At 49.3% G+C, this 27,556-nt stretch overlaps 1 protein-coding gene, 1 long non-coding RNA gene and 1 other non-coding gene across 5 annotated transcripts in view; 1 reads left to right on the top strand and 2 right to left on the bottom strand.

The window, feature by feature from the left end:
* ITPK1 (inositol-tetrakisphosphate 1-kinase) overlaps positions 1-961 on the bottom strand; it is a 162,555-nt gene extending 161,594 nt beyond the window's left edge. For all 3 annotated transcript variants that reach the window (XM_066274064.1, XM_066274063.1, XM_066274066.1), the window contains exon 1: positions 735-961. In XM_066274064.1, the coding sequence (XP_066130161.1) occupies positions 735-829 (95 nt within the window). In that variant the 5' untranslated portion in view covers positions 830-961. The remainder of the gene's footprint in view (positions 1-734) is intronic.
* Positions 962-6,022: 5,061 nt separating this feature from the next.
* Positions 6,023-6,098, top strand: TRNAP-GGG (transfer RNA proline (anticodon GGG)). The gene has a single exon. It is a non-coding gene; the product is annotated as a tRNA-Pro (tRNA).
* A 6,758-nt stretch (positions 6,099-12,856) lies between these two features.
* On the bottom strand, positions 12,857-27,551 carry LOC136335099 (uncharacterized). Its single transcript, XR_010731264.1, has 4 exons — positions 27,460-27,551; positions 26,521-26,713; positions 25,167-25,230; positions 12,857-13,188 (listed from the first exon to the last, which is right to left on the bottom strand). It is a non-coding gene; the product is annotated as an uncharacterized lncRNA (long non-coding RNA).
* Between the last annotated feature and the right edge of the window lie 5 nt (positions 27,552-27,556).

Raw genomic sequence — 27,556 nt, 5'->3', positions numbered from 1 at the left:
GCAGAAAGGGGGTGGAGAGCGGAAGGCCGGTCCTATGACACAGGCATTTACCCAGCCTCTGCACCAGCCACTCCCTAGCTCTGGGACCCCTGGCATGGTACCCCAACCTCACTGCAGAGCGTCCCCCATCTCATACACGTGGCCCAGAATCACCACCCCGGCCAATTCTCAAGGCTGGTGCGAGGCTCTAATGAGACAGCAAATCACCACATATGTATTTTATATATGCCAAGTATTGCTACTCGCTTCACACCAGCGTAAGCCAGTGACATGCAATGACAGCTTCCAGAGCGGCACTCACGGGGCACACAGTAGGTGATCCGCAAACATACGAACACTGGTGCCCTTCTCCACGAAGAGAAAGGAACGGAGCCACGGGAGGAAAAAACACTCCGGTACAAAAGTAACCTCCAGCCACAGGCAGAGAGCTTGGATTCCCCGATTTCGCAGGTCCCTCCACCACCTTCAGCAGCGATCCCACCGCGCCCTAGGCGGCTGGAGGCTTCCCCACCCGGCCCCAGTGCACCTGAGAGCCCTGCTCAGTGCCACGCCGCCCGTACTGGCCACCGGTTACCTCGAGCACAACCGGCGGCCACCACAACCACCTGGCTCCCCGGACTCAGTGTCCCTGCGCACTGCTCCTTCCCGTTTTGCTCTAACCTCCCTAAAGAGCCTCTGGGGCTGAGCCGCTCGGGCCAGGGGTCCCCGGACGCCGGAGCCCCGTCCCTCCTTACCTGCACAGCTCGGCGAAGGCCTGGAAATTGAGCTTCTTGATTTTCTTCTCGCTCAGCCAGTAGCCAACTCTCTTCCCTTTCAGAAAGGTCTGCATCTTCCTCCTCGGGCGGGCAGCTCGGGTCCGGAGGAAATCGCCCACAGGCCGAGTCTGGCGGCCCGGCGCGCGCCGCGAGCGTGCGGGCACCTCCTCCCGGCGGCGGGGACGCGGAACGGGGCTCCGGGCGCGCAGTCCTGCCGGGAGGGGCGGGCCGGGGCGGGCCGGGGCGGGGCGGACGCCCGGGCGGGGGAGCGGCGCTCAGCGCGGCGTGCCACTGGCTGCCGCCGCGCCGGGGCCGCCCCGCCGCCCGCCCGCCCGCCGGGATCGCCGGCGCGCAAGTTCGCGAGCGCCGCACCGGAGCAGGGCAGGGCCGGAGCCGCCCGCGCCGCCCGGCCCGCCTCCCTCCGGCCCGGGGCCGAGCAACCCGCCCTCCGGCGCCGGCGGCGGAGAATCGACCCCGCGCTCGGGCTGCTCGCCGCCCCCAAGTCCCTCCTCCCTCCCTGCCTCCTCGGCCGGCCCACCCTCCGAGCCCCGGCCGCGCAGACGGCCGTTCCGGGCCGGGCGCGTGCCCTTCCCGGTGCGCTCGGACCCCGGCACGCGGCCTCCGACCCGCCCACGGTCCTCACCCGCCGCCGCTACTTCCTCCTCCTCCTTGTCCCCGTCTTCGCGCGCACTCGCCGAGTCCGACCCCACCGCCACGGCCGCGCTGACCCGGCCGGCCGGCCCGCTGGACCCGCCGGGGCGGAGGAAGCGCGGCCGCGCCGGCCGCCAGGGGGCAGCGCCGCCCGCGGCCTCTTAAAGGCGCCGCGCCTTCCCCGCCTAGTAATGTGGTGCCTGTTTGTGCCGGGGCTCAGGTTGTTGAGCTTCAGGACTGAGAACACCGGACTGGATTGGGGGCTGCCTTAGCCAAGTGGTTCTACATTTTTAATGCGGCGATGTGGGCATTTTTTGCCTGTCCTTTGGGAGTGATCCCAAAAGCCACTGGGTTTCATTCATCAAAAATATTTCTGTTCCCTGAGCTGTATTCAGCCCCTCCCCCAAGGTATTTCATCGGAACCGCCGCGGGCAGGGGGAGATCCAGGCGTTCAGTGAGCTCATCTGCTTTCCCTGTAGGATAAGTATACCCAGGCCCAGGATGGTGGTAACTGGGGTGGGGACATGAACATCCAGGGGCCTTCTCAAGCTTAGGACGTTGACCCACACTCTGGGTCCCCTTCAACTGAGGTGGGAAAGGGCGGGACTGGAAGCATCAAAGCTAAGTAAGGGTGTACCACTTTCAAGAGACCATTTCCTTCAGCCTTAGCGCCTTTGATTCACAACCCCAGCCTACCCTACGCAAACCCTAGGGGCCTGCCTTCTTGCCTTAATTACAGCCTCCTCCCACCCTTTCCCCTAGTTTCCCAAGTTATAGCTAGGGGAGGCTTTTCCACTCTGGCACTTAAGGAAGATCATACTTGTCCTCTGTCTCCACCTCTCAGCTAGACTGCACACTTGCTGTGTGACCTTGCAGGCCACTTAGCCTCTCTGAGCTGCAGGTTCTCCACCTTACCTCCCAAATACACTCCACCTCATGAGAGGCTGCAGTTTGCACTTCAAACTGCAACAGAGCTTAACTATGCGATCTAAACTATATGGTGTTATGAGGTGTGGTGGGGACCAGGAAAGGAGAATAGAGATGTCTCTCATTTTATTGAGAATAATGGTCTTTGGCTTCTAAAAGACAGACAAGGGAGGGTCCTAGTTCAGCTTGTCCCAGCTTGGGCAAATCACTTAAGTTCTGTCTCCAGGCGGGAAAGTAATGATGGCCTTAAAGGACTATGGTGCACTGGTCCTCAAGCAGGCTTTCAGAAATGGTGCTTTTTCTGTCTCATCCAAGGATTCTTGAATCCCAGGTACTTCACCACCTCGCCCCACCCCATGGCTTCAGGAGCCCCTGGAGCTGCCAGAAATTATGTACATAATGGTCATAGCTTTCAACAAACTCTCAAAGGCTCTGTGATCTGCTCCAAAAGTTGAGTCACTGATTACTTCACCTTCCTGTCTTACCAGTAAGAAGTGAACCCAGAGAGGAAAGGAGATTTGCCCAAGGTCACAGAGCAAGTACACGGGAAAGCTAAGACCAGCAGCATTCCCGGGGCCAAGAGGTCCTCCCACACTCACCAACCTTCTGGAGCTATGGGAGGGATGTGATAGGAAAGGCAGGTTCCAAGTACTGGGACTCCTGCCCAGGGTAGAGCAGAGTCCTCCCTGCATACTGTTGGGACGAGGGACCCACCCACACTTCTCTGGAGCCCTGGGAAAGTGTCGGCCTCAGCTTCTTCACCACTAAGAATGGGAAGGTGTGCCCTGGCTGGATAGCTCAATTAGTTGGAGAGCATCATCTTAATACACCAAGGTTGCTGGTTCGATCTCTGGTCAGGGCACATACAAGAATCAACCAATGAATGCATAAATAAATGGAACAACAAACTGAGGTTTCTCTCTCCCTTTCTCCCTCTAAATTAAATTTTTAAAAGTTTTTTTAAAGACTATGAGAAGGGGAGCATGCCGAAATAGCTCAGTTAGGAGAGCGTTAGACTGAAGACTATGAGAAGGGGTACTTGTACATTTTTTATCTCTTTTAAGATCTTGGTCATCTTACAGGAAGCTCCAGGGCTAGATCCGGCCTTCAGAGTGTCCCACCTTGATCAGTGAAATGGGCCTTCTTGCCTACCCCACCATTGCCCATCACCCAGTCTTTGAACACGACTGACCCTAGAGAGAGGCATGGTGTTGGGCCGAATATTTCTCAGATTTACTACTTTATTTCTTTCAGGGCCACCAACCCTTCTTGTGTGTCTCCTTTAGTCCCTGCTACCCTGGTCTCTACTTTTCAGCCAGAGCTGTCCAGAATATAAATCCGTTCTGATCAGGCCAATCAGGCTACACCATTACCAGGCTACATTATTACCACACCTCCCAGTTTAGACAGCTTCCAACTGTACTTGAGATAAAACCAAAACTCCTTGACAAGTCCAAGACCTTCCAGCCTCATCTCCCACCAAGTTCCCCTTCCCCTGCCCCAGCCATCCTGGCTTTTTGTGGTCCCTGCTATCCCTAGCGCCTTTAGATAGGCAGTCCCTTTTTCTAGAAAGTTCTTTGTTCTCTTAGCTAATTATTCATCCATCAGCTATCAGGGGTCCCTTCCTGGCATCTAAGTCATCTAGCTCTCTGCACCTCCAATGACGATGGTAATCACACTTGGTCTCTAACTTAGGCTGAGTATTTAACAATGTTTGTCCTACCACTAGACTGTCAAAGGCAGGGACCATGTTTACAGAGAAAAAGACCACTGTATCTGCTAAGACAGTAGTAGATATATTAGTGGCCAATCTAGGTTCTGTCTGGATTTGGATGAAGCCAAATAGTGCCAGACACATAGAAGTGCTCAATAAAAGTGACTGAATAAATGAATGTCAGCTAAGTCCCCCAGGTGGTCCCTGACATCTCTGACAGAGAGATACAAAGGTGGAACACTCCCGAATAGGAACCTGGACACAGCGACATTCCCTCTGGCTGGCAGGTGAACCACTCAGGGGTTAAGTGGGTTATTATATACATGTCCATGGCCTAGGGCCACTGGGAGAGGGGTCCAGACTGGGAGAGGAACTGTGGTCGAGGAAGGACCTTGGGAAGGAAGGACATCGCCAAGTGGCAGAAGTGGGCCACCTGAAAAGCCCTCCTAACCCTAGTCCTGGAAGAGAAGGACGCTTTAGCAGGTGAGACGATGTAGTGGTTGAAAATTCAGACCTCAGATTCAGTTGATGGACTGATGGAGTTGAATTCAGGCTATATGATTTTGAACAGCATCTTGACCTCTCTGAGCCTTACTTGCCCATCTGAGAAGCACAAGATGGTGTCTATTTGTAGGAGACTGATTAAGTAAATCGTGATATACACATTCTGTACTAGTCTGGCACAAGTAGTGAAAGGTACTAGTTCAAGATGCAGCCAAATGGCCATGACCTGTTATCTGTGTGACTGTGGGAGAGGGAATAAATCTATCTAAACCTTGGTTTTATAATCTAATAAGTGAGAGTGACTGTCAAACCTAGTTCATAAGATTGTTGTGAAGTGTAAATTCATAAAGGACTTTAAATTTATAAAAGACTATAAATTTGTGAAGCAACTAAATCCATAAATGTCTATATCATATAAGAGTGTTACCAATCACTGTGCTATTATTATTACATCATTCATACAATAGATCCCTACCCACCTTTAAAATAATCAATAGGAGGCCCTGGGTGGTTGGCTCAGTGGTAGAGCATCGGCCTGGAGCATGGAAGTCCTGGGTTCAATTTCCAGTCAGGACACACAGGAGAAGCCACCGTCTGCTTCTCCAGCCCTCCCCCTTCTCTCCCTGCCCCCAGGCACACCCCGCCCCCAACCTTCACCCCCACAGCCATGGCTCAAATGGTTTGAGCAAATTGGCCCCAGGCAGGCTGCTGAGGATGGCTCCATGACCTCACCTCAGATGCTAAAATAGCTCAGTTGCTGAGCAACGGAGCAGCAGCTCCAGCTGGGCAGAGCCTCTCCCAGTAGGGGGCTTTCTGGGTGGATCCCAGTCAGGGCATATGCAGGAGCCTGTCTGTCTGCCTCCCTGCCTCTCACTTAATATAAAAAATAAATAAATAGGATAATATCTGTTCATTCCTTCATTTATTCATTTACTAAGTATTTATTAAGCACCTACTATGTGCCAGGCACTACTCTAGGCACTAGGATACTGCAGTGATGAAACTGCAAACTCTCTGTCCTATGGAATTTATATTCTCATTGGGCTATGGATTTAAAAAAAAAGGATTTTACAGAAAGTAACCTCATAGGTTAATCTGATCATAAATTCCTAACTGGACAGGTCATGGTGAGTAGTCAGACCCCAGGCATGTAACTTCTCTAGTAAAAGGTTAATCTTAAACAAGTCCTGTTTCTGTGCACCTAGGTTAACACACCTTCGAAATGACTCTTTTCAGACCTTGCCTTCTCAAGCCCTCACCGTAGCACATAGCCTTGTTAACTACCCTGTAAGCCGACCCTTGCCTTGCTTTCTCCCACTTTCATGCAATCTTCCTTAGTTCTCAACCTAATTCCAAATGCATAAATGAAGCTGCAAACTCATTTCTTGAAAGCATTTTTCTCAGTCTGTTGAGATCTTGTTTCCAGACGTGTCCTCTACTGGACTCAATTAAATTCAAAAATTCTCTCCAGGCCCTGGCCAGTTGGCTCAGTGGTAGAGCGTCGGCCTGGGGTGCAGAAGTCCTGGGTTCGATTCCCAGCCAGGACACATAGGAGAAGCGCCCATCTGCTTCTCCACCCCTCCCCCTCTCCTTCCTCTCTGTCTCTCTCTTCCACTCCCACAGCCAAGGCTCCATTGGAGCAAAGTTGGCCCGGGTACTGAGGATCGCTTTATGGCCTCTGCCTCAGGTACTAGAATGGCTCTGGTTGCAACAGAGCAATGCCCCAGATGGGCAGAGCATCGCCCCCTGGTGGGCATGCCGGGTGGATCCCGGTCGGGCACATGCGGGAGTCTGTCTGACTGCCTCCCCGTTTCCAGCTTCAGAAAAATACAAAAAAAAAGGAAAAAAAAAATTCTCTCCAGAGGGGAGGTGGAGGAGGGTATGGGGGGATAAATGGTGACTGATGACGACTTGACTTGGGGGGTGAACACCCAATACGCTGTAGAGATGTGCTGTAGAATTGGGCGCCTGAAACCTGCACACCAGCATCACCCCAACAAATTCAATTTAAAAATTTTTATACAGGTTTAGATTTTTTTTACATTGACAAGGTAGGCAAGAACATACAAAATAAGTAAATAAATTATATAATGTCTGACCTGTGGTGGCGCAGTGAATAAAGCATCAACCTGGAACACTGAGGTTGCCAGTTCAAAACCCAGGGCTTGCCTGGTCAAGGCACATATGGGAGTTGATACTTCTGGCTCCTCCCCCTTCTCTCTCCCTCTCTAAAATGAATAAATAAAATCTTATTTTAAAAAATGAAGAAAAAATTTTATAGTATATTAATAAATGATACATGCTCAAAAAAATCAAGAATACTAAGGGAGGCAGGAAGTGGGTTGCAATCATTATTTTTACCGTAACTTTTTAATTTTATTAAATTGACTAGAGTGACATTGGTTAATAAGATATGTTTCAAGTATACAGTTCTGTATACTTCAAGTATAATACATCATCTCTATACTGTATTGTGTGCTCACCATCCAAAGTCAAGTCTCCTTCCATCATCATATAACCCCAGGGTTGCAATTTTAATCCAGCACTGAGGGTAAAGCCTACAGCAGGGGTCCCCAAACTTTCTACACAGGGGGCCAGTTCACTGTCCCTCAGACCATTGGAGGGCCAGACTATAAAAAAAACTATGAACAAATCCCTATGCACACTGCACAGATCTTATTTTAAAGTAAAAAAAACAAAATGGGAACAAATACAATATTTAAAATAAAGAACAAGTAAATTTAAATCAACCAACTGACCAGTATTTCAATGGAAACTATGATCCTCTCACTGACCACCAATGAAAGAGGTGCCCCTTCCAGAAGTGCAGCAGGGGGCCAGATAAATGGCCTCAGGGGGCCGCATGTGGCCCACGGGCCGTAGTTTGGGGACCCCTGGCCTACAGGAAGGTGACATTTGAGCAAAAGGGTGACGGAGATGAGCAAGCATGTCTTGCAATAGATATCTAGGGTGAGAGCTGTGGAGCCCAGGAACAGTATATGCCCCAAGGTAGGTCCCAGCCTGGTGCTGACACGGGACAGTGAGGAAGCCAGTCTGGTTAGATCAGAATAAGCTACAGAGGGAAGAACAGGGGTGAACCCAGAGCCAGGTAGCAGTAAAGGCAGCAAAATGCGGTCAGCAGCTTGAAGGGAGAGTTGAGAGGATCTGCTGGTAGGTGGGTATGGGTTTGAGAGCAAGAGAGAAGTCCTGGCTGTCTTGGGCTTTGCACCTGGGCAGCTGGAAAAGGGAGTCACCAGAAACTGATGGGGAAGACGGCAGGAGGCAGAGGTTTGGGGGCTTAGGGCTGGAGCTCTACCTTGGACAGGTTAACACGGAAACATCTACCTGACTTCCAAGCAGAGATGTCAAGTAGGCAATCTGATCAAAGAACCTGGAGCTGAGGAGCATGACTCTAGAGATATAAGATCGGGAGTTGTCAGCATAGAGATAGACCTTAAAACTACAAGACTGGGTGAGATCAGCAAGGCTGTGGGTGTGGAGAGAGAAGTTCAAGGATGGGTCCCGGGGGCATGACAATGTTCAGAGGTCAGGGAGGAGTGGAGGGAGGCATCAGCAGAAGAGCTGAGGAGATAGGGGAGAGCCAGGAGAGTACCAGCCCCGGAAGCCACCCCGGGGAAGGTTCTAGGAGGAGAGAGCAATCAGCTGATTGTGTAAGAAGAGGGCTGACAGGCGGCCTTGGATCTGACGACCAGCAAGGTCACTGGGGGCCTTCAGAAGCGCACCTATGGATGAGTCAGATACGTGTGAGTCAAAACAGTCAAATGTAACTCTGGCTGGATGGCTCCGTTGGCTGGCGTGGGGACTGTAGGTTTGAGCACGGTCATGGCACATGCAGGAGCAGATCAATATTTCTGTCTGTCTGTCTCTTCCTTCCTCCTTCTAAAATCAATGTTAAAAAAAATTATTTTAACCAATCAAGAATTTTTATTTTTTGTTTGTTTTTGTTTTGTTGTTGTTGTTTTTGCATGGATGGTAGGCTGTGTCAACAGAACGTCCAAACCGTAAGGAATTTCTGTAAAACTGCGTTTGAGCCAGACAGAGGATGCACCAGGAAGCAAGGCTCACCAGACCGATCACGCTCACTGCTGACAGTTTGCATTTTCTTTCTTGCATTTGGAATTAAGATTAAACGAAGGTGGGAGAAGGCAAGATGGAGGTTGGATTACAGGATAGCTAAAATCATGTGCCCCACTGAGGATGATTATGCCTCCAAGTGTCTGAAAAAGAGGGTGATTTGCCATTTCAGAGGTATGTTAACCTAGATGCACAAATACAATGGACAGGACTTGCTTAAGGCACAGAGAGGCCTTTTACTGTAGAAGTTATAAACCTGTGCTGGCCAGGTAGCTCGGCTGGTTAGAGCATCGTCCTGACGCCCCACCCCCCTTGCAGGTGGGATCCAGGTCAGGGCATATACAGGAATCAACCAATGAGTGCATGGGTGGGTAGAAAAACAAATCAATGATTCTCTCTCTCTCTCTCTCTCTCTCCCTTCCTCTCTTTACTTCTCAAATCAGTAAAGAAATTTACATTTTTTTTGAAGTTAGAGGCCTGGCCTATATACATAGGTCTGGATAGAGAGTCAACCTGGGATGCTGAGGACGTAGGTTCGAAACCCCGAGGTCACTGGCTTGAGCGCAGGCTCACCAGCTTGAACACAGGGTCCCTGGCTTGAGTGTGGGATCATAGACATGACCCTAAGGTAGCTAGCTGGCTTGAACCCAAGGTCACTGGCTTAAGCAAAGAGGTCACTGGCTCTGCTGGAGCCCCCGGGTCAAGGCACATATGAGAAAGCAATCAGTGAACAACTAAGGTGCCATAACTATGAGTTGATGCTTCTCATCTCTCTCCCTTCCTGTTTCTCTTCCTCTCTCTCTCTCCTCTCTCTTGCTTAAAAAGAGAGAAAGAGAGATGTTAATTTAGAGCAGTGGTAGTCAACCTGGTCCCTACCGCCCACTAGTGGGCGTTCCAGCTTTCATGGTGGGCGGTAGCGGAGCAACCAAAGTATAAATAAAAAGATAGATTTAACTATAGTAAGTTGTTTTATAAAGATTTATTCTGCCAAACTTGGCGAAAATCCGACATAAAGTACTTGGTAAATAATTATTATTATATGCTTTAACTTGCTGTAACTCTGCTTTATAAATTTTATAAAGTAAAGTGACTTCCCTACTTTATAAATCACCATGACTGTGGAATCGGTGGGCGGTTAGAAAATTTTACTACTAACAGAGATACAAAAGTGGGCAGTAGGTATAAAAAGGTTGACTACCCCTGATTTAGAGTATAAACAGCAACTGAGTCCCTGAACCTAGTTTTCAGAGAACTCCTCAATACATTGCTACAGGGTTTCAGCAGCCACCCTGTAGAGAAGGGTATGTGCTCCCATTTTACCAGCTGAGGACCCCTGGTGAAATGCTCAGCTGAAGGTCACACGGTGATGGCCAAGTGGGGCCTGACCCCTGGGGCCGGGCTCTCCTACCGGTCCTTGTTTCTAAGGGATGAGACAAAGGAGGGCTGAGGACAGAACCGCACTTCTTGAGCTCTCCGGAGGAAAGAAGGAAGGAAGTGCTCAGAGCGACGAGGCAGTGCAATCGAGTTTTGAAATGCAGCTCGCACGCGCCCTTTGTACAGGCCAGTAAACCAAGACAAAGGGCAAACTCTAGCAGCAGCCAGCGCTGCCTGTGGCCTGAACAAGACCAGGCTCCTAGGACCACAAGGCCAGAGCTTCTTCGGGCAATGCTAGCTCTCTGCTCACACCACTATATCTACGCGGTGAAAAAGCATTGAGCAGACCTGTGTATGGGGATTTGTGTCCATGTTAGCTCCCCTCTGTAATATCCAGTCTCCTTCCAAGGCCTGGGAAATGTCCTTCTCAAAGCCATCCGTTCCCTCCATTCCAAACATTTACTGACATTCCTTTAGTCCTCTGTGGCACTCAGAAAACATAGCTGTTGACTAACTATATTAAGAAATGCCATCCACAGCCCACCGCTGGCAGCCCCATGAGTACCAGTGACGTCCACCCTCCGGGGTCATGGGGAAAGAGGTCCCGGGTGGCCTTTCAGGTCCTAAATTGTTTTTCCTGGCACAGTCTGGCCCTCTGGGCTGTGCCAGATGGAGAACTGCAGAGGATCCTTGCTTTGTGAGAGCCCTAGATTAAAAAAAGAAAAGAATAAACAAGCTCACTGCACCTTGGGTCTTAAATAAGAGCCCATCGATAGCAGCGAGTCTCCAACCTCACTTCCAAGCACGAGAGGTGTGCGCTTCCGCAGCAGAAATGAGCGCACAGGTCACTTGGATTCTGTTCCAGTGTGTGTTCTGGTTCGGGGGGCCTGGGGCGGGGCCTGAGACCTTTCGTTTCTAGCAGCAGTGCCCGGGCTGCTGGCCCGTGGGCCACTTTGAGCGGAAAGATACTAGATGCTGTAATAACACCTTAGGTTAGTGGTTCCCTGGCGCAGATTAGACTCACTGAAGAACTTTTGAAAACACATACCTCTGTCAGTGCCCCAGCCCAGACCAATGGATCAGACTTCTCGGGGAGAAGAAGGCGTGCGGAGAAAAAATTCAAACAAAAAATAAACAAGGGCAGCACTTTGCGTGCACCAAATGAAAGGGAATACAATTCCTCTGCCTCCAGGACGACAAAAGGAAATGCAGGAAATAAAAGTCTTCCCTGGAGCCCTGGCCGGTTGGCTCAGTGGTAGAGTGTCGGCCTGGCATGCAGGAGTCCTGGGTTCGATTCCCGGCCAGGGCACACAGGAGAAGCGCCCATCTGCTTCTCGACCCCTCCCCCTCTCCTTCCTCTCTGTCTCTCTCTTCCCCTCCCGCAGCCGGGCTCCATTGGAGCAAAGATGGCCCGGGCGCTGGGGATGGCTCCTTGGCCTCTGCCCCAGGCGCTAGAGTGGCTCTGGTCACGACAGAGCGACGCCCGGAGGGGCAGAGCATCGTCCCCTGGTGGGTATGCCGGGTGGATCCCAGTTGGGCTCATGCGGGAGTCTGTCTGACTGCCTTCCTGTTTCCAACTTCAGAAAAATAAAAAAAAAATAAAAAAAAAGTCTTCCCTGGGTTCCCCGGATGTTGGTGCATGTGGGAATTGAGGGCTGTCACACTGCACAAGTACGTGGGAGAAGCAAATCACGGATTCTCACCATCCCTTATAACCAGGTAGCCAATATTCCTTTCTAAATTGTTTTAGAAGTTGATTTTAGAGAGAGAGGGAGGGGAAGAGGAAAAGAGAGAGAGAGAGAGAGACATTAATCTGCTCCTGCATGTGCCCTGACCGGGAATCGAACCAGCAACCTCTGCACATCAGGATGACACTTTTGCCAACTGAGCTGTTCAGTCAGGGCTATTTCCCAATATTTTTTACAGTTGGAAACAATCATGACTGGCCCTAGCTCAGTTGGTTGGAACTTTGTCTTGATACACCAAGGTCATAGGTTCAATCCCCAGTTAGGTCACACACAAGAATCAACAAAGAATGCATGGATGGGTGGAACAAGAAATCGATGTCTCTTTCCCTCTCTCTCTCTCTCTCTCTTTCTCTCTCTCTCTCTCTCTTTGGCCATGCATGCATTTGCATTATAGGGCTCCTACAGTGTGCACACAGCATCAGTTCAAGCTTCATAGGCCCTGTCCTTGGGCCACAGTGATTTCCCACCTTCCACCCGAGGAAACCGGAGGGCTGAGAGGTTAAGGAACTCCCCCAAGGTCCCAGTAAGTGGCTGGCAAGGCTGGAGGTGAGCTCAGGCAGGTGAGCCTGCCCCCAACCCATGCTGTAAAGGGGGATTCTGCAAACAGCCAGGCCAAACCCTACACGTCACTGGTTTTTGAACAGCCTGTAAGCTAGGAATGTTTCTTCTACTTAAAAAAAGTTTTAATTGATTCTAGAGAGAGAAGAAGGGAAAGAAACATTAATTTGTTGTTCCCCTTACTTACGCATTCATTGGTTGATTTTTTTTTATATATGCCCTGATCGGGGATTGAACCCGCAAACTTGGAGTGTTGAAAGGATGCTCTACCAACCAAACTGCCTGGCCAGGGCAGGACCTTCCATGTTTCAGTGGTTGGGGGAAAAAATCCAAAAAAATAATAATTGATGTCATATGAAAATGATTTGAAATTCCGACTCCGGCGTCCACAAATCAAGCTCTATTGGCACACAGCCACACCCACCCTTCTCCTTCTTGTCTGCGGCTGCTCTCCTGCTCCAGGGCGGAGTCGAGTCATGGTGACAGAGACCATATGGCCGGCGAAGCCTAAAACATGTACAGCTGGCCCTTTCTGGAAAGGCTTGCTGATCCATGCTCTAACCGCCTACACAGTTTATAAATGCACCACTTTTCTTTTCTTTTTCTTCTTTTTACACTTAAATGAGTACAGTTTTTACCCCCAAACTGCTCAATTCCAGCATGCATAAAGTTGCTTTTATAGGGTCACTTAACAATAAACCAGTGACTGCTTGTCCAAGATTTCTGGTGGATCAGCTCAAGTCCCTGCACGCACACGTATTGACAGGTCAGATGCGTGCAACCACAATGACATCCACAGCAAAGGAATCCTCCCCTTTCTTGTATGTGGCATCTGTCAAGTCTCCTGGAGGCTGGGCCAGACCTGGAAAAGGCAAGAAAGAAGGAAAGAAAATCAAAACGACAAACTAAAGAGGGTGAGGGACCCTCCATCTCTTGAAGCCAATCACATGTTCTGGGGAACTGAGGGAAAGAGTCAGTTTTTTACCCTGGCTGGTGGCTCAGTGGATAGAGTGTTGGTCTGGCATATGGACATCCCAGGTTTGATCCCCAGAGAAGCAACCATCTGCTTCTCCCCCACCCCTCTTCCCCTTCTCTCCCTCTTCTCCTCCCATAGCCCATGGCTTGGTTGGTTCCAGGGTGACCCTGGGCACTGAGGATAGCTCCCTAGAGCACATCAGCCTTAGGCACTAAAAATAGCTCAGTATTTGAGCATTAGCCCCAGCTGGGGTTATTGGATGGATCCTGTTCAAGGTGTATGGGGTCCTCAAACTTTTTATAAAAACCGCCCACTTTTGCAGTGCTGATAGACCTGGTCCCTACCGCCCACTAGTGGGCGTTCCAGCTTTCATGATGGGCCAATCGCGGCGCTGTTTGGTTGCACGGTAGGGACCAGGTTGACCAGCACTGCAAAAGTGGGCGGTTTTTATAAAAAGTTTGACGACCCCTGGAAGAGCATCCTGAGGAGGGGAGTCTTGAACTGCTAATTAGTGGGTGCTACATGAAAGTGCTGTGGTTCTATGACCCTGGAGGGCAGGCTTTGTGTGTTTCTCATCTCTGCATTCCGACTGCTCTGTGGTGGGTCTGTGCCTGGCACTTATTAAATACTATCTTTATACCTGGGAAGAAAAGGAAGATTCTGGATGATTTTTTGATTTTTTTTTTTAAATGAAAAAATTAACTTACACTCACTAAAGGCACTTAAGGATTTTAGAAAAAAGAAACTATGGAAAACAAAATTACCTAACAATCAGAGCAATTTTCCCTTCTAGTGTCTTCTCTATACATAGGTAAGAAGATTTAATTTTAATTTTATACCCTGCTTCCCCCCATGTCATTATCATACCTTAAGTATCCTCTATGTTGTAATAATCATTAGTTTTAATGACCGCCTTATGCCTTGCCTGGTGGTAGACCATCAGCTCACTTAACTATTCTGATATTGGATAGTTATTCCCTGGCTTTTAGTCTTACCATAAGGACTCGGCAATTCGCTTACAACACTGCCATGTGAGTGTTAGCAATTATGACAGATACAGTCATCTTTATCTATATCTAGAGAGATAGCAGTTATTATAGGCAGTGCTGAATGAACATCTTGATCCCTAAAGCTTACTTAGAATTTTTGTTCTTGCAAATGACTCCTTGGAGGGGAAATCACCAGGTCAAACTCCTTCAGAACAAAAAGTCCAGGCAGAGGTGTTTTCCAAAGGCTGAACCTGACTTCAACTTCCCAGGTAGCTTTTTAAAGGTTGATACTACTGATCAGCAGCCATTTCAGTTTCATGTGTTCTGAGTACAAACGCAGCTGAGTATTCACATGTAAATGACATCGTTCCAACGCCTTGAATCAGCAGCACTGCCCTTCCCTGACAGATGTCACTGCCTTTATTTTTTATTTATTTATTTTTATTTTGTTTTCTGAAGTGAGAAGCGGAGATGCGGAGAGACAGACTCCCGCATGCCCCTGATCAGGATCCACCCGGCATGCCCACCAGGGGGCGATGCTCTGCCCATCTGGGTAGTTGCTCCATTACAACCGGAGCCATTCTAGCCCCTGAGGCAGAGGCCATGGAGCCATCCTCAGCACCCAGGCCAACTTTGCTCCAATGGAGCCTTGGCTGCAGGAGGGGAAGAGAGAGACAGAGAGGAAGGGAGGGAAGGGGGAGAAGCAGATGGGCGCTTCTCCTGTGTGCCCTGGCGGGAAATCAAACCCAGGACTTCTACACACCGCGCTGACACTCAACCGCTGAGCCAATCGGCTAGGGCTTGTCACTGCCTTTAAAGACACTGATGAGCACCCCTTTCCTCGCTGTTTACCATATTTACCAAAAGTTGTCAGATTGAGCAAATAAAAATTAGGAGGCCAGACCTGGGCAGAGAGCTCAGTTGGTTAGAGCATCCTCTTCAGAGGTTACCCGTTTGATCCCCTGTCAGGGCACATCTGGGAGCAGCTCGATGTTCTTGCCTCTCTCTCTCTCTCTCTCTCTCTCTCTCTCCCTTCCTCTATTTCTAAAATCAATAAATAAAAATTAAAATAAACAAATTGGGAGGCCAGTTCAGTCTAAATCTCTGAAAAACAACAAAATTTTTTTTAGCATAAGTATATCAGCATAGCCTGACCAGGCGGTGGTGCAGTAAATAGAGCGTTGGACTGGGACACGGAGGACCCAGGTTTGAGACCCCGAGGTTGCCAGCTTGAGCGCGGGCTCATCTGGCTTGAGCAAGGCTCACCAGCTTGAGCCCAAGGTCACTGACTCGAGCAAGGGGTCACTCGGTCTGCTGTAGCCCCCCAGTCAAGGCACATATGAGAAATCAATGAACAACTAAGGAACCGCAACAAAGAATTGATGTTTCTCATCTCTCTCCCTTCCTGTCTGTCTGTTCCTATCTGTCCCTCTCTCTGTATCTCTCTCTCTCTCTCTCTCTCTCTCTCTCACACACACACACACACACACACACACACACACACACACAAAGGTATATCAGTATATCCTAGCCCTGACGGGATAGCTTGGTTAGTTAAAGCATTATCCCGATATGCATAGATCCCCAGTTTAATCCTGGGTCAGGGCACATAGAGGAACAGATAGATGTTTTTGTCTCTCCTTTCCTCTCTCTCTAAAATCAATAAAATTAAAAATAATAATAATAAAAGTCAAAAGAGGAAAAAACAGTATATCCTAAATGAGCTGTGGGGCATACTTCAACTTTGTAAGAGGTATTCTTTACGGGAGATTCCAGTGGAACTGGGCCTCCTGCATTTTATCTGGTGAACCTACCCCTGAAAGGGCCCATCCAGCACTTGTTTGTTTTCAAGTTATAAAAGAAAGTTTACTTAGAAAGTCACAGAGGTAGCAGCAGTGAGCGGCTGGGCGCCTGGCCTCAGGGAAGAAGGTACAGAGGCAGAAGAAGGGCCTGGGAGCTTAGCAGGTAATGCGCCTGGGGGAGGAAAAGGGCACAGGCAGGCTCCCGAGAGGGACAGCTGTGCCCATGTCCAACATCTGAAGCCACTTCAGTGTGACTGTGACCTTTACCTGCCACCCGGGGTTAGTCCCTCTTCCCCTCCTGGGAGTGGGACTGTGGTGTTGATTGGATGCCCAGGGTATAATTCCAGATGCCCGTATTAGGAAAGCAGGGTAGTCCTAGAGGAACCGTTAGGTTTGTTTGTTTTGTTGGATGAAGATTTGCATGCTTACATTAGTGGGTAAAGTTCTGTGTTCTTTTGGGAGAGCCAGAAATATCCGGGCAGCCCTGGGGCCCAGAAGGGCTGGTGGAATAGGTCAGAGCAGCTTCCTCCACGTCATCCCTGATGAAAGCCCCTCACGGATTTTCAGTGGGGAGAGAAAACAGCGTCTTAGCCTTAAGATACAGACAGTTGGGGGCCGTGCAGTGTGTGGGGGGCAAGCTGAAAGTGACGTCAGGGACCATCCAACATCTTGGTGTGGAAGGACGAACTCAAGGCCTGCTGGGAGCCCTCTGGACAGCTATCCTGACTGGTCTCTGCTCCCCCAGGCCAACCTGTTTTGCATCTACACCCTGACATCCTTCTGGAAAGTTCTTTTGTCTTTTGTACCCAATCTCCCACTCCCTCAGAGTAGAATCAGACCTTTTTAACTTCTGACTTAAGGCTGAGGTCACCCGGGGAGCTCCTCCCCTCTGACCTGTGCAGTGAGAACCGCCCCCCAGGACCCTGACGGAAAGGCAGGAGTGCCAGGAAGCCCTTGGAAACCGAAGCCCAGAGAGACTCTTTCCTCTGATGGCCCCTGAGAGAGGAGAGAGGGGGAGAGTCATCCACCCTTACCCACTGCTGCTCTTTTACCTCCAGGCCAGAATGGCCCACTTTCTCTCAGGGAGTGCTCCTCTCTGAACCCGGAACGACCCATCTTCTCTCCGGGAGTGCTCCTCTCCGAACCCGGAACGGCCCACCTTCTCTCAGGGAGTGCTCCTCTCTGAATCCTGAACGACCCACCTTCTCTCCGGGAGTGCTCCTCTCCGAACCCGGAACGGCCCACCTTCTCTCCGGGAGTGCTCCTCTCCGAACCCGGAACGGCCCACCTTCTCTCCGGGAGTGCTCCTCTCCGAACCCGGAACGGCCCACCTTCTCTCCGGGAGTGCTCCTCTCCGAACCCGGAACAGCCCGTCTTCTCTCCGGGAGTGCTCCTCTCCGAACCCGGAACGGCCCACCTTCTCTCCGGGAGTGCTCCTCTCCGAACCCGGAACAGCCCATCCTCTCTCCGGGAGTGCTCCTCTCCGAACCCGGGACGGCCCGTCTTCTCTCCGGGAGTGCTCCTCTCCGAACCCGGAACGGCCCGTCTTCTCTCCGGGAGTGCTCCTCTCCGAACCCGGAACGGCCCACCTTCTCTCCGGGAGTGCTCCTCTCTGAACCCGGAACGGCCCGTCTTCTCTCCGGGAGTGCTCCTCTCCGAACCCGGAACGGCCCACCTTCTCTCCGGGAGTGCTCCTCTCCGAACCCGGAACGGCCCGTCTTCTCTCCGGGAGTGCTCCTCTCCGAACCCGGAACGGCCCACCTTCTCTCCGGGAGTGCTCCTCTCTGAACCCGGAACGGCCCGTCCTCTCTCCGGGAGTGCTCCTCTCCGAACCCGGAACGGCCCACCTTCTCTCCGGGAGTGCTCCTCTCCGAACCCGGAACGGCCCGTCTTCTCTCCGGGAGTGCTCCTCTCTGAACCGCTCCGGGCAGGGCTCACCTGCTGCTTCAGGGCACAGTCGAATTTTCTGCCCTTGAAGTAGACACTCAAGATATGTCTATTGATGGGGGCCTCTGGTCAAATTAGCTTTTTTGACTGGTTCTAATCCTCCACTTCACAGACAAGGAGGCTGAGGCTACGTGGCCTGCCCAGTGTCACACAAGAGTTGGTGGCAGAACAATTTTGTGAACCCAGGTCTCTGGCTCCAGAGGGTGTCAAGAGGGGTGGATGGGCCTGTGGCTCTGCCTGTGGACCATGAGCACCTGGCATTCACAACCCAGGCCTGGTGCTTGGTGTCTGCATGAGAGTGAGAATGTTTCTTAGCCTCTCCACCGAGCCTCAGTTTCCTCATCTGTAAAATGGGGGTTATGATAGCACCTTACTCAAGGCATTTCCCAGAGGATCAGAAGAGATGATCCTTGAGCACTACTTGTAGCCGTGGCCGGATAGCTTGGTCGGTTAGAATGTCATCCTCATATGCAGAGGTTACGGTTCCATCCCCCGTCAGGGCACACAGGGGAACAGAGTGATGTTCCTCTCTCTCTCTCTCTTCTTCCTCTTCCCCTTCCCCTCTCTCTCAAATCAATTAATAAATTAAAAGCTAAAAGCACTACTTGTCCCAGTGCCAGGGTTGACATTTAGTGAATGTCACTAACTGTTGTTATTTTAAAAACGACTTTTGAACAAAAAAACACACGAACAGTGGTTGTCACCCTGGTCAAAAATCTCAGTGTTGTACAAAGTTGAGAGCTGGGTGTGAGACAACTTTGACTTCCATAGCTTGCACCCTCTTTGAGATAATGCTGGACACGCTGTAATGTAGGGCCCCAGGGGTGTAAGTGAGGGCAGTCCTGGGCACCACTCATCCGTCCATGGCCTCACCGAGGGCCCACGTGTTCTAGGCGGTGAGGATGCATCGGGAACGAACAAAGCCCCCTGTCCTGCAGCTCACATTCGAGTCCAAACACAAAGCAACATACAAACAAAAAAAATGTAGACTGTAAGGTTTGGGAGTGCTGGGTGCTGGGAAGAAAAGTAAAAAGGGGCCCAGCTAAAAAAGTTCTCACTTTAAACGGTAGCGCCACCTAGAGGATATTTTTGAAAATTTCGAAGGCTTTTTCTGGTTGTGGCATTGATGGGAGGCACACCTAACGTTGAGCAGGCGGGTGTCAGGGACACCAGACATCCTGGGACGAGCTAGACGGACGAAGGGATGACGGTTTGAAGACCGATGCCCTTCATGCGAGTCTGGAATGTCCCAGCAGACATCCATGTGGGTGAAAAATCTGCTTATAATTATATGAGCCTGGAACCCAACTTGGTTTTATAAACAAACACAAGGTATTTTGTACACAGATTTATCGCTTATCACTCAGGAATTCGAGAACTATGTACACAGAAAGTTATACTTGGTTTGGTTTGGGGCTCTACCAAGAGTTGTTTACTGTTTGAAGAAATCGCACCTTACTGGAATCGGAGCCAGCCCCTCCCACTTTACAGTACAGATACAAATGTACACAGCTCCCAGGAGTCATACGGTAAAATATGAACTAAGTTATTAAGCATTAATTTCTTTTTATTTCTCCTTTAAATTTAGTATACCTATTGATTTTTTTTTAAATAAGCTTAGGTAAATTTTGTTATCTGTGAATTTATTTTCATGCTTGTAAAATCTTATAAAAGGGGGCATTCGGGTGCAAGTGCTCATGAGCAGAGATCCCGCTGGAGGCAGGAAGGGGTCAGGAGCGAATCTGGGGAAGAGCGTTCCAGGCAGAAGGAACAGTGAGGGTGAAGACATCAGAGTGGAGAGGGAGACCCAGAGAAGGGACCCTCTACGTCAGGGGTCCCCAAACTTTTTCACAGGGGGACAGTTCACTGTGCCTCAGACCGTTGGAGGGCCAGACTATAAAAAAAACTATGAACAAATCCCTATGCACACTGCACATATATTATTTTAAAGTAAAAAGACAAAACTGAAATAAATACAATATTTAAAATAAAGAACAAGTAAATTTAAATCAACAAACTGACCAGTATTTCAATGGGAACTATGCTCCTCTCACTGACCACCAATGAAAGAGGTGCCCCTTCCGGAAGTGCGGCGGGGGCCAGATAAATGGCCTCAGGGGGCCGCATGTGGCCCGCGGGCCGTAGTTTGGGGACCCCTGCTCTACGTCTTTGTCAGCATGACAAAGACCACAGACTCGAGGCCTGACCCCTGTTGTCCCAGTAGAGCCCGAGCTCTGCGTCGATCAGGCGTCCCTGATTCGACTTCCCTGTGCAGTGGGACACTCTGGCTTATCAGCAGACTGGCAGCCTCTTCGAGACTACTCTTGAGGCGGCTATGAGGATCCCACTTATCAGTGCTGACACTAACTGCCACCGGAGGAAAAGCATGAGACCGACACACAGAGTTAGTTGCAAGAATCACATGGGCAGTTTATTACTCACAAATCCTTTTGGCGTACCTGGGTACAGCTTAAGGCAGGGGTCCCCAAACTTTTTACACAGGGGGCCAGTTCACTGTCCCTCAGACCATTGGAGGGCCAGACTATAAAAAAAACTATGAACAAATCCCTATGCACACTGCACATATCTTATTTTAAAGTAAAAAAACAAAATGGGAATGAATACAATATTTAAAATAAAGAACAAGTAAATTTAAATCAACAAACTGACCAGTATTTCAATGGGAACTATGCTCCTCTCAATGACCACCAATGAAAGAGGTGCCCTTTCCAGAAGTGTGGCGGGGGCCGGATAAATGGCCTCAGGGGGCCGCATGTGGCCCGGGGGCCGTAGTTTGGGGACCCCTGGCTTAAGGGGTCCCCGTCGGTGTGCTCCTCTCGGCTGTCTTCAGTCAGAGCTCAGAGCGGCATGGAGACAGCTTAGGTTCATGTTGGAGTCTAGGTGACTATTGCAGCAGGGGGGCCCTCAGCTTTAGTATCCTTTCTGGCCAACGCCTTCTAACAGGTGTCAATCTGCAGGATTATCACCTCAAACCACCTTTTTGGGAGTTCCTTGTAGGGAACCCCTTTTATGTTAATCTACTGAAATGTTACATCAAACCACTTTTTAAGATGTTCCTAGGAAAGCTTCTTATTTATGTTAACTTACAAAGTTATGACATCAGGCCACTTTTTGTTTATGTATGACTTCACACACACACTAACTGGGCCCTGCTCGAAAGTCAGAGTCTGGCCTGACCTGTGGTGGCGCAGTGGGATACAGCGTCAACCTGGAACACTGAGGTCGCCGGTTCGAAACCTTGGGCTTGCCTGGTCAAGGCACATATGGGAGTTGATGCTTCCTGCTCCTCCCCCTTCTCTCTCTCTCTGTCTCTCTCACTCCTCTCTCTCTAAAAAATCAATAAATAAAATATTTTAAAAAAAAAAAGAAAGTCAGAGTCTGTTAATCACATCTGCACCCACTATATTAATTCCTATCCAGATGGCATAATTTATTTAATTTCAATATTCTATCTTAATTACTTTTTATATGTTTTCCATATTTTTGTTTTTTCTATTTCTATATATTTAATTACTATAACATTATATTACTACAACACTTGGTCAGGGGTGAGGATTCAGGATCAAACCAGCAGGACAGGCATGTCTCTGGGGCTAGGGCCAAGCAGGGGAGGAACAGAATCTGATTACCTGCACCCCTTTCTAAAGCTCACTGTGGTGCCTGACCTGTGGTGGCGCAGTGGATAAAGCGCAGACCTGGAATGCTGAGGCGGCAACTTCAAAACCCCGGGTTTGCCCAGTCAAGGCACATATGAGAAGTGACTACTATGAGTTGATGCTTCCTACTCCTTCTCCCTTTCTTTCTCTCTCTCTTCACTCTAAAACCAATCAATAAAATCTTAAAAAAAAAAACACAAAGCTCACGGTGGTCTCCTGATGGAGGGTAGATAGGAAGTTCCTGCAGTAGTCCAGCATGACAGTGGCTTGGAGTAAGGAAGAAGGCACGTGGTGGTCAAATGTGTGATGTATTTTGAAGGCGAAACCCACAGGATTTGCTGATGTAAGTGTGACTAAAAAAATAAAATAAATAACAAGACCAAACAAAAACCCCACAGGACTGGACCCTCAGAGAAAGGAAGACAGAGAGAGACAGCTGGTTAACCCACAGGGGACATTCAGGTTTGGAGTTAGGAGATTAAATTGAGAAAGGTTTTGCATTTTGAAAACACAACAAATCTCTAAAAATATAAAAGATAAGCCCAATTAAAAAAAAAAAACATGTTAGTGTGTTTTTAAGTTAGGAGGTATGGGTTTTGTGTTGTTATTTATTTATTTTTTTCCGTTGCGACACCTTAGTTGTTCATTGATTGCTTTCTCATATGTGCCTTGACCGCGGGCCTTCAGCAGATTGAGTAACCCCTTACTCAAGCCAGCGACCTTGGGTCCAAGCTGGTGAGCTTCTGATCAAACCAGATGAGCCCGTACTCAAGCTGGTGATCTCGGGGTTTTGAACCCGGGTTCTCCACATCCCAGTCCGACGCTCTATCCACTGCGCCACTGCCCGGTCAGGTGTGTTGTTATTGTTATATAAGGAGTAACTTGCTTGTATATGTTAGATGTCACATAATAGTATTTTTTTTTTTTTTTTTTTTTTTTTTTTACAGAGACAGAGAGAGTCAGAGAGAGGGATAGACAAGGACAGACAGACAGGAATGGAGAGACGAGAAGCATCAATCATTAGTTTTTCGTTGCGCGTTGCAACACCTTAGTTGTTCATTGATTGCATTCCCATATGTGCCTCGACCGTGGGCCTTCAGCAGACCGAGTAACCCCTTGCTCAAGCCAGCGACCTTGGGCTCAAGCTGGTGAGTTTTTGCTCAAACCAGATGAGCCCACGCTCAAGCTGGAGACCTCGGGGTCTCGAACCTGGGTTTTCCGCATCCCAGTCCGATGCTCTATCCACTGTGCCACCGCCTGGTCAGGCCATAATAGTATTTTTTTATTTTAATTTAATTTTTTTATTTTTAGAAAGAGAGAAAGGCGTGGAGCAGGAAGATCAGTTTGTAGTAGCAGCTGCTTCTCATACGTGCCTTGACCGGGCAAGTGGGGCCTCGAACTGGTGACCTCAGCGTTCCAGGTCCACGCTTTAATCACGGCGCCACCCACAGAACAGACACAACAGTACTTTTTTAAAAGCTTGGCACTGACATTTTTTTGTGAGCTTGGGACTCTATTTCCTGGACAAAGCCAGCACTAGCCGGAACGTGGGCAGCGCAGACGGACCGGAGGAGAGCCACGGAACGCTGACCAGAGTGGCAGGGCTCGGAGCAGGACGGCGCAGCTGGTCAGCCAGGGCCGAGGTCCTGGCCTCCTGCTGCTCACGCGACCTCGGGCAGGCTCGGTCACTTCTCTACACCTCTGTATCCTCATCTGTAAAATGGAGACCATAACACTGTCCCGCTAACAGGGCTGTGAGGACTGAAAAGAGATAATACAAGCCGAGCTTCAGCACAATGCCCAGCACACAGGCTGCTTCTGTCGCTGCAGTTCAGTTGTGCTTGAGGGTGGGGTCGGAGGACAAGAAGGGCTTACTCGACGCTCCTGAAGAGCAGCTACCTGAGCGTTGGGCTTCCTGGTAGAGACAGGACCCTACCCAGGGCTAGTGCTGAACAAACATCCAGGTTCTGTGCCTCCAGCGTCCTCTTTCAAAGGTGCCCTGCATTCCAGCCACTTTATTTTTTTGTTTGTTTTTTGTATTTTTCTGAAGTTGGAAACAGGGATCAGTCAGACTCCCACATGCGCCCAACCGGGATCCACCTGGCATGCCCACCAGGGGGCGATGCTCTGCCCATCTGGGGCGTCGCTCTGTTGCAACCAGAGCCATTCTAGTGCCTGAGGCAGAGGTCACAGAGCCATCCTCAGTGCCCAGGCCAACTTTGCTCCAATGGAGCCTTGGCTGCTGGAGGGGAAGAGAGAGACAGAGAGGAAGGAGAGGGGGAGGGTGGAGAAGCAGATGGGCGCTTCTCCTGTGTGCCCTGGCCAGGAATCGAACCCAGGACTCCTGCACACCAGGCTGGCGCTCTACCACTGAGCCAACAGGCCAGGTCCATTCCAGCCACTTTAATCAACACCTTCTGTCTTCAAGCAGAAGGCAAATTCATCCCAGCTTCCCTGTGGCCCAAGCACGAGGAGCAAATGGTTTCTCCTGGATGTCAGTTTATCCCACAACTATCAGCAAGAGAAATGGAAAGGCAGATTGGAAGGAGGAGGCTATTTGGTGAGCGGGGGAAGCAAAGGGGTTGATGCCTTCAAATGTGCATCTGGTCTGCCCCTCCCCTTGGTCAGGTTGAGGACATGGCAGGGCCAGCCCCGAGGAAGGACGTGGGTGTCAAGGGATTCAGTCGTACAGGCAGACTGAGCAAACATGGAAACAGTGAAGACAATGGGATCTGGTTTCTCCCCATCAGAGAAGAGACCGACTTCCTATGGAAAAGGGGAAAGACAGGAGTAAACGCTGTCTGTTGAATCGGAATTAGATATATTGGTATAAAGTCTTGGTTTTTAGACATACAGAGAAATAAAAGTTGATATTAGATGTGTGGCTTAACTATATACACACTCATAAATACATATACACGCACATATATTCCCTGGTTTTGTCTGCTGGGAAGCCTAGAGCAGTGTCAGTTCTGAAAGGCAGAAATCGCGGGCCGAACCGAAAACATGAGGCCAGTATGTTCCAAAAGGAGAATTTATTTTAAAAGTGCCTGGGTGCAGGTGGGCTGAGACCAGCAAAGGGTGTCAGCCCCAAGCTGCAGGAGAGAGCGTTAGATAGAGGAGTTGCTAGCATGGGGTTGGCTGCACCTGGACATGCTCAGATGAGCATATCTTGGTTTGTGGCCCTGGTTACAGACCTTCTCCCTTTCCCAACCCTCAGGTCCCAACCTTCATGATGGCTTTGTCCCAAGGACATTTCTCAGAACCTTCCCAGGGTGGGGAGAGTTGCTTAAGGAAAGGGGGAGGTGCCGAGGGAGATGCTTAATGAAGAAGTTGTCCAAGTGGGAAGTTGGGTGCGGGGAATTTGAGTTTAAAGGGGTTTACTACCTAAACCTAATAAGCTCAGTGGTAATAAGCATAGCTAGCACACAGGTCATGTTTCTAATTACCTTTCTCCACGAAAACACATCACTGGCATGGCTGACTCCAAGGCTGGGCCATGATAAGATGAACCTGGAATATTTGTGCCAAATGTAAGGAAATACTCAAAAAACAAAATGATGTATGTATATCAAAGTAACACATTTGTCAAACACAAAGTAACACAGCCTGACCAGACGGTGGTGCAGTGGATAGAACGTCGGACTGGGATGCACAGGACCCAGGTTCAAAACCCCGAGGTCACTGACTTGAGTGCAGGCTTATCTGGGTTGAGCACAGGCTCACCGGCTAGACATGACCCCATGGTCCCTGGTTTGAGCCCAAAGGTCGCTGGCTTGAAACTCAAGGTTGCTGGCTTGAGCCCAAGGTCACTGGCTTGAGCAAAGGGCTCACTTGCTCTGCTGTAGCGCCCCTCCAATCCCCATCAAGGTACATTTAAGAAAGCAATCAATGAAAAACTAAGATGCCGCAAGAAAGAATTGATGCTTCTCATCTCTCTCCCTTCCAGTCTGTCTGTGTCCCTATCTGTTCCCCTCTCTGTCACAAAAAACAAACAAACAAAAACTGTCAAAGCCAAAACAATCTAAACAGTTGTTTGGCTCTCTTTTGGATGCTATGAGCTCCTTATTTACTGAGTATCTTAGTCTGTTTGGTGCTATAATGGAAGTACCATAGACTGGGTGTCTTATAAAGTTTATAAGATAAACAACCGAACTATTCTCACAATTCTGGAGGTTGGGGAGTGCAAGGTGGAGGTGGCAGCAGATTCTATTTCTGGCGAGAGCCCTGTTGCCATCTTCTCTCTATGTTCTTACTTGGTGGAAAGGGTAAGGGAGCTCTCTTGGGTCTCTCTTTTCAAAAACTGATTTTAGAGAAAGAAAAATATATAGAGAGAGACATTGATTTGTTATTCCACCTATTCATGCATTCATTGGTTGATTCTTGCATGTGCCCTGATGGGGGATCAAACCCACAACTTTGGCACATGGGGATAATGCTCTAACCAACTGAACTACCTGGCCAGGGCCCTGTTGGGTCTTTTTTGTAAGGAAACTAATCTCATTTGTAAATGTTCATGGCCTAATCACCTCCCAAAGGCCCTACCTCTAAATACCATCTATTGGAGTTAAGATTTGACACATGAATTTTAGGGGGATACATTTAGTCTTTAGCATTGAGTATTAGAATATAGATTTGGCTTTTATAACAAAACTCAAGTATTGACAGTGACTAAACAAATATAAGGTTCTTTTGCACTGCAAAGTCTGAGCATTTAAGCTGGTATGGTGCCTCTCCTCTGTTAAGTCATTAGGGACTCAGTCTTCTTTTATCTTGTTTCTCATCATCCTCAACATTCTTTACCTCATGGACCAATATGGCCGATCCACCTCCTGCTCGCGCATTCTTGTTCCGGCCGGAAGGACGTGAGAAGAGATGAGAGGTGAGTCTGTGCCTTCCCTTTTAGGACGTGACCTAGAGGTTGTACATGATCACTTCTGGTCACATCCCAGTCTCCAGAGCATAGTCGCCAAGTCATGCCAGTCTGCAAGGGAGGCTGGGGAGAAAAATGTAGTATTCAGCTGAGCAACTATGTACCTAGCTAAAAATTATTTTACCTAGTAAGAAAAGACTAACAGACATTAGGGGACAGTTGGCAGTCTCTGCCATTTTTACAAGTAAATTCCTTGTTTTGCTTTAGTTAAATAGAAAGTTGATTACTGCCGTGTATGACCAAGGTGACATAAATACAGGAGAGGGGACACTAACTTCTATCAACCATCTCTTGTGTCTGAGGCACTTCCTATAGATTGTCTCTTATCATCTATTTTTTCTTTTCTTTTTTTATTCCTTTATCTCTTTTCATCTTATTTTATTGATTCATTGATTGATCTTAGAGGGAGAGGAAGGGAGACAGAGAGAGAGAGAAACATCGATTTGTTGTTACACGTATTCATGCGTTCACTGGCTGATACTTGTATGTGCCAGACCGACACTGAACGGCAACCTTGGGTGTCGGGACAGCACTCTAACCCAGTGGGCTCCCTGGCTGGGGCTCTTTTCATCTTCACAGTGACTCAGTAAAGAAGTTTTGACAGATGAGAAAATTTAGACTCAGAGAGGCAAAGTGACTTGATCACAGTCACAAGCCACAAGTGACAGAGCTAGAATCTGAACATAGATCTCCGAGACCCCGAAGTTCAAGTTCTCTCCCTGGAACCCCACTTGAGGTGCTGCTCTTCTTCCTCTGCTCAGGTGCTGCCCCCGCCCAACCACCCCCGTCCCTTGGTGCTGGGAACATACCGGCCACGGTGAGCATGCTCTGCACTGTGTGCGTCTGCGGGTTTCACGGCCTGTCTTTGTTTGTTTGCCATCTTCCCCTTCAGCAGTGCTGAGGCCA

The sequence above is a fragment of the Saccopteryx bilineata genome, chromosome 4, assembly GCF_036850765.1.
Source record: "Saccopteryx bilineata isolate mSacBil1 chromosome 4, mSacBil1_pri_phased_curated, whole genome shotgun sequence".
Taxonomy (NCBI): domain Eukaryota; kingdom Metazoa; phylum Chordata; class Mammalia; order Chiroptera; family Emballonuridae; genus Saccopteryx; species Saccopteryx bilineata.
Note: the sequence above shows the minus strand (reverse complement) of the source record. Positions and strands in the feature narration are given on the sequence as shown.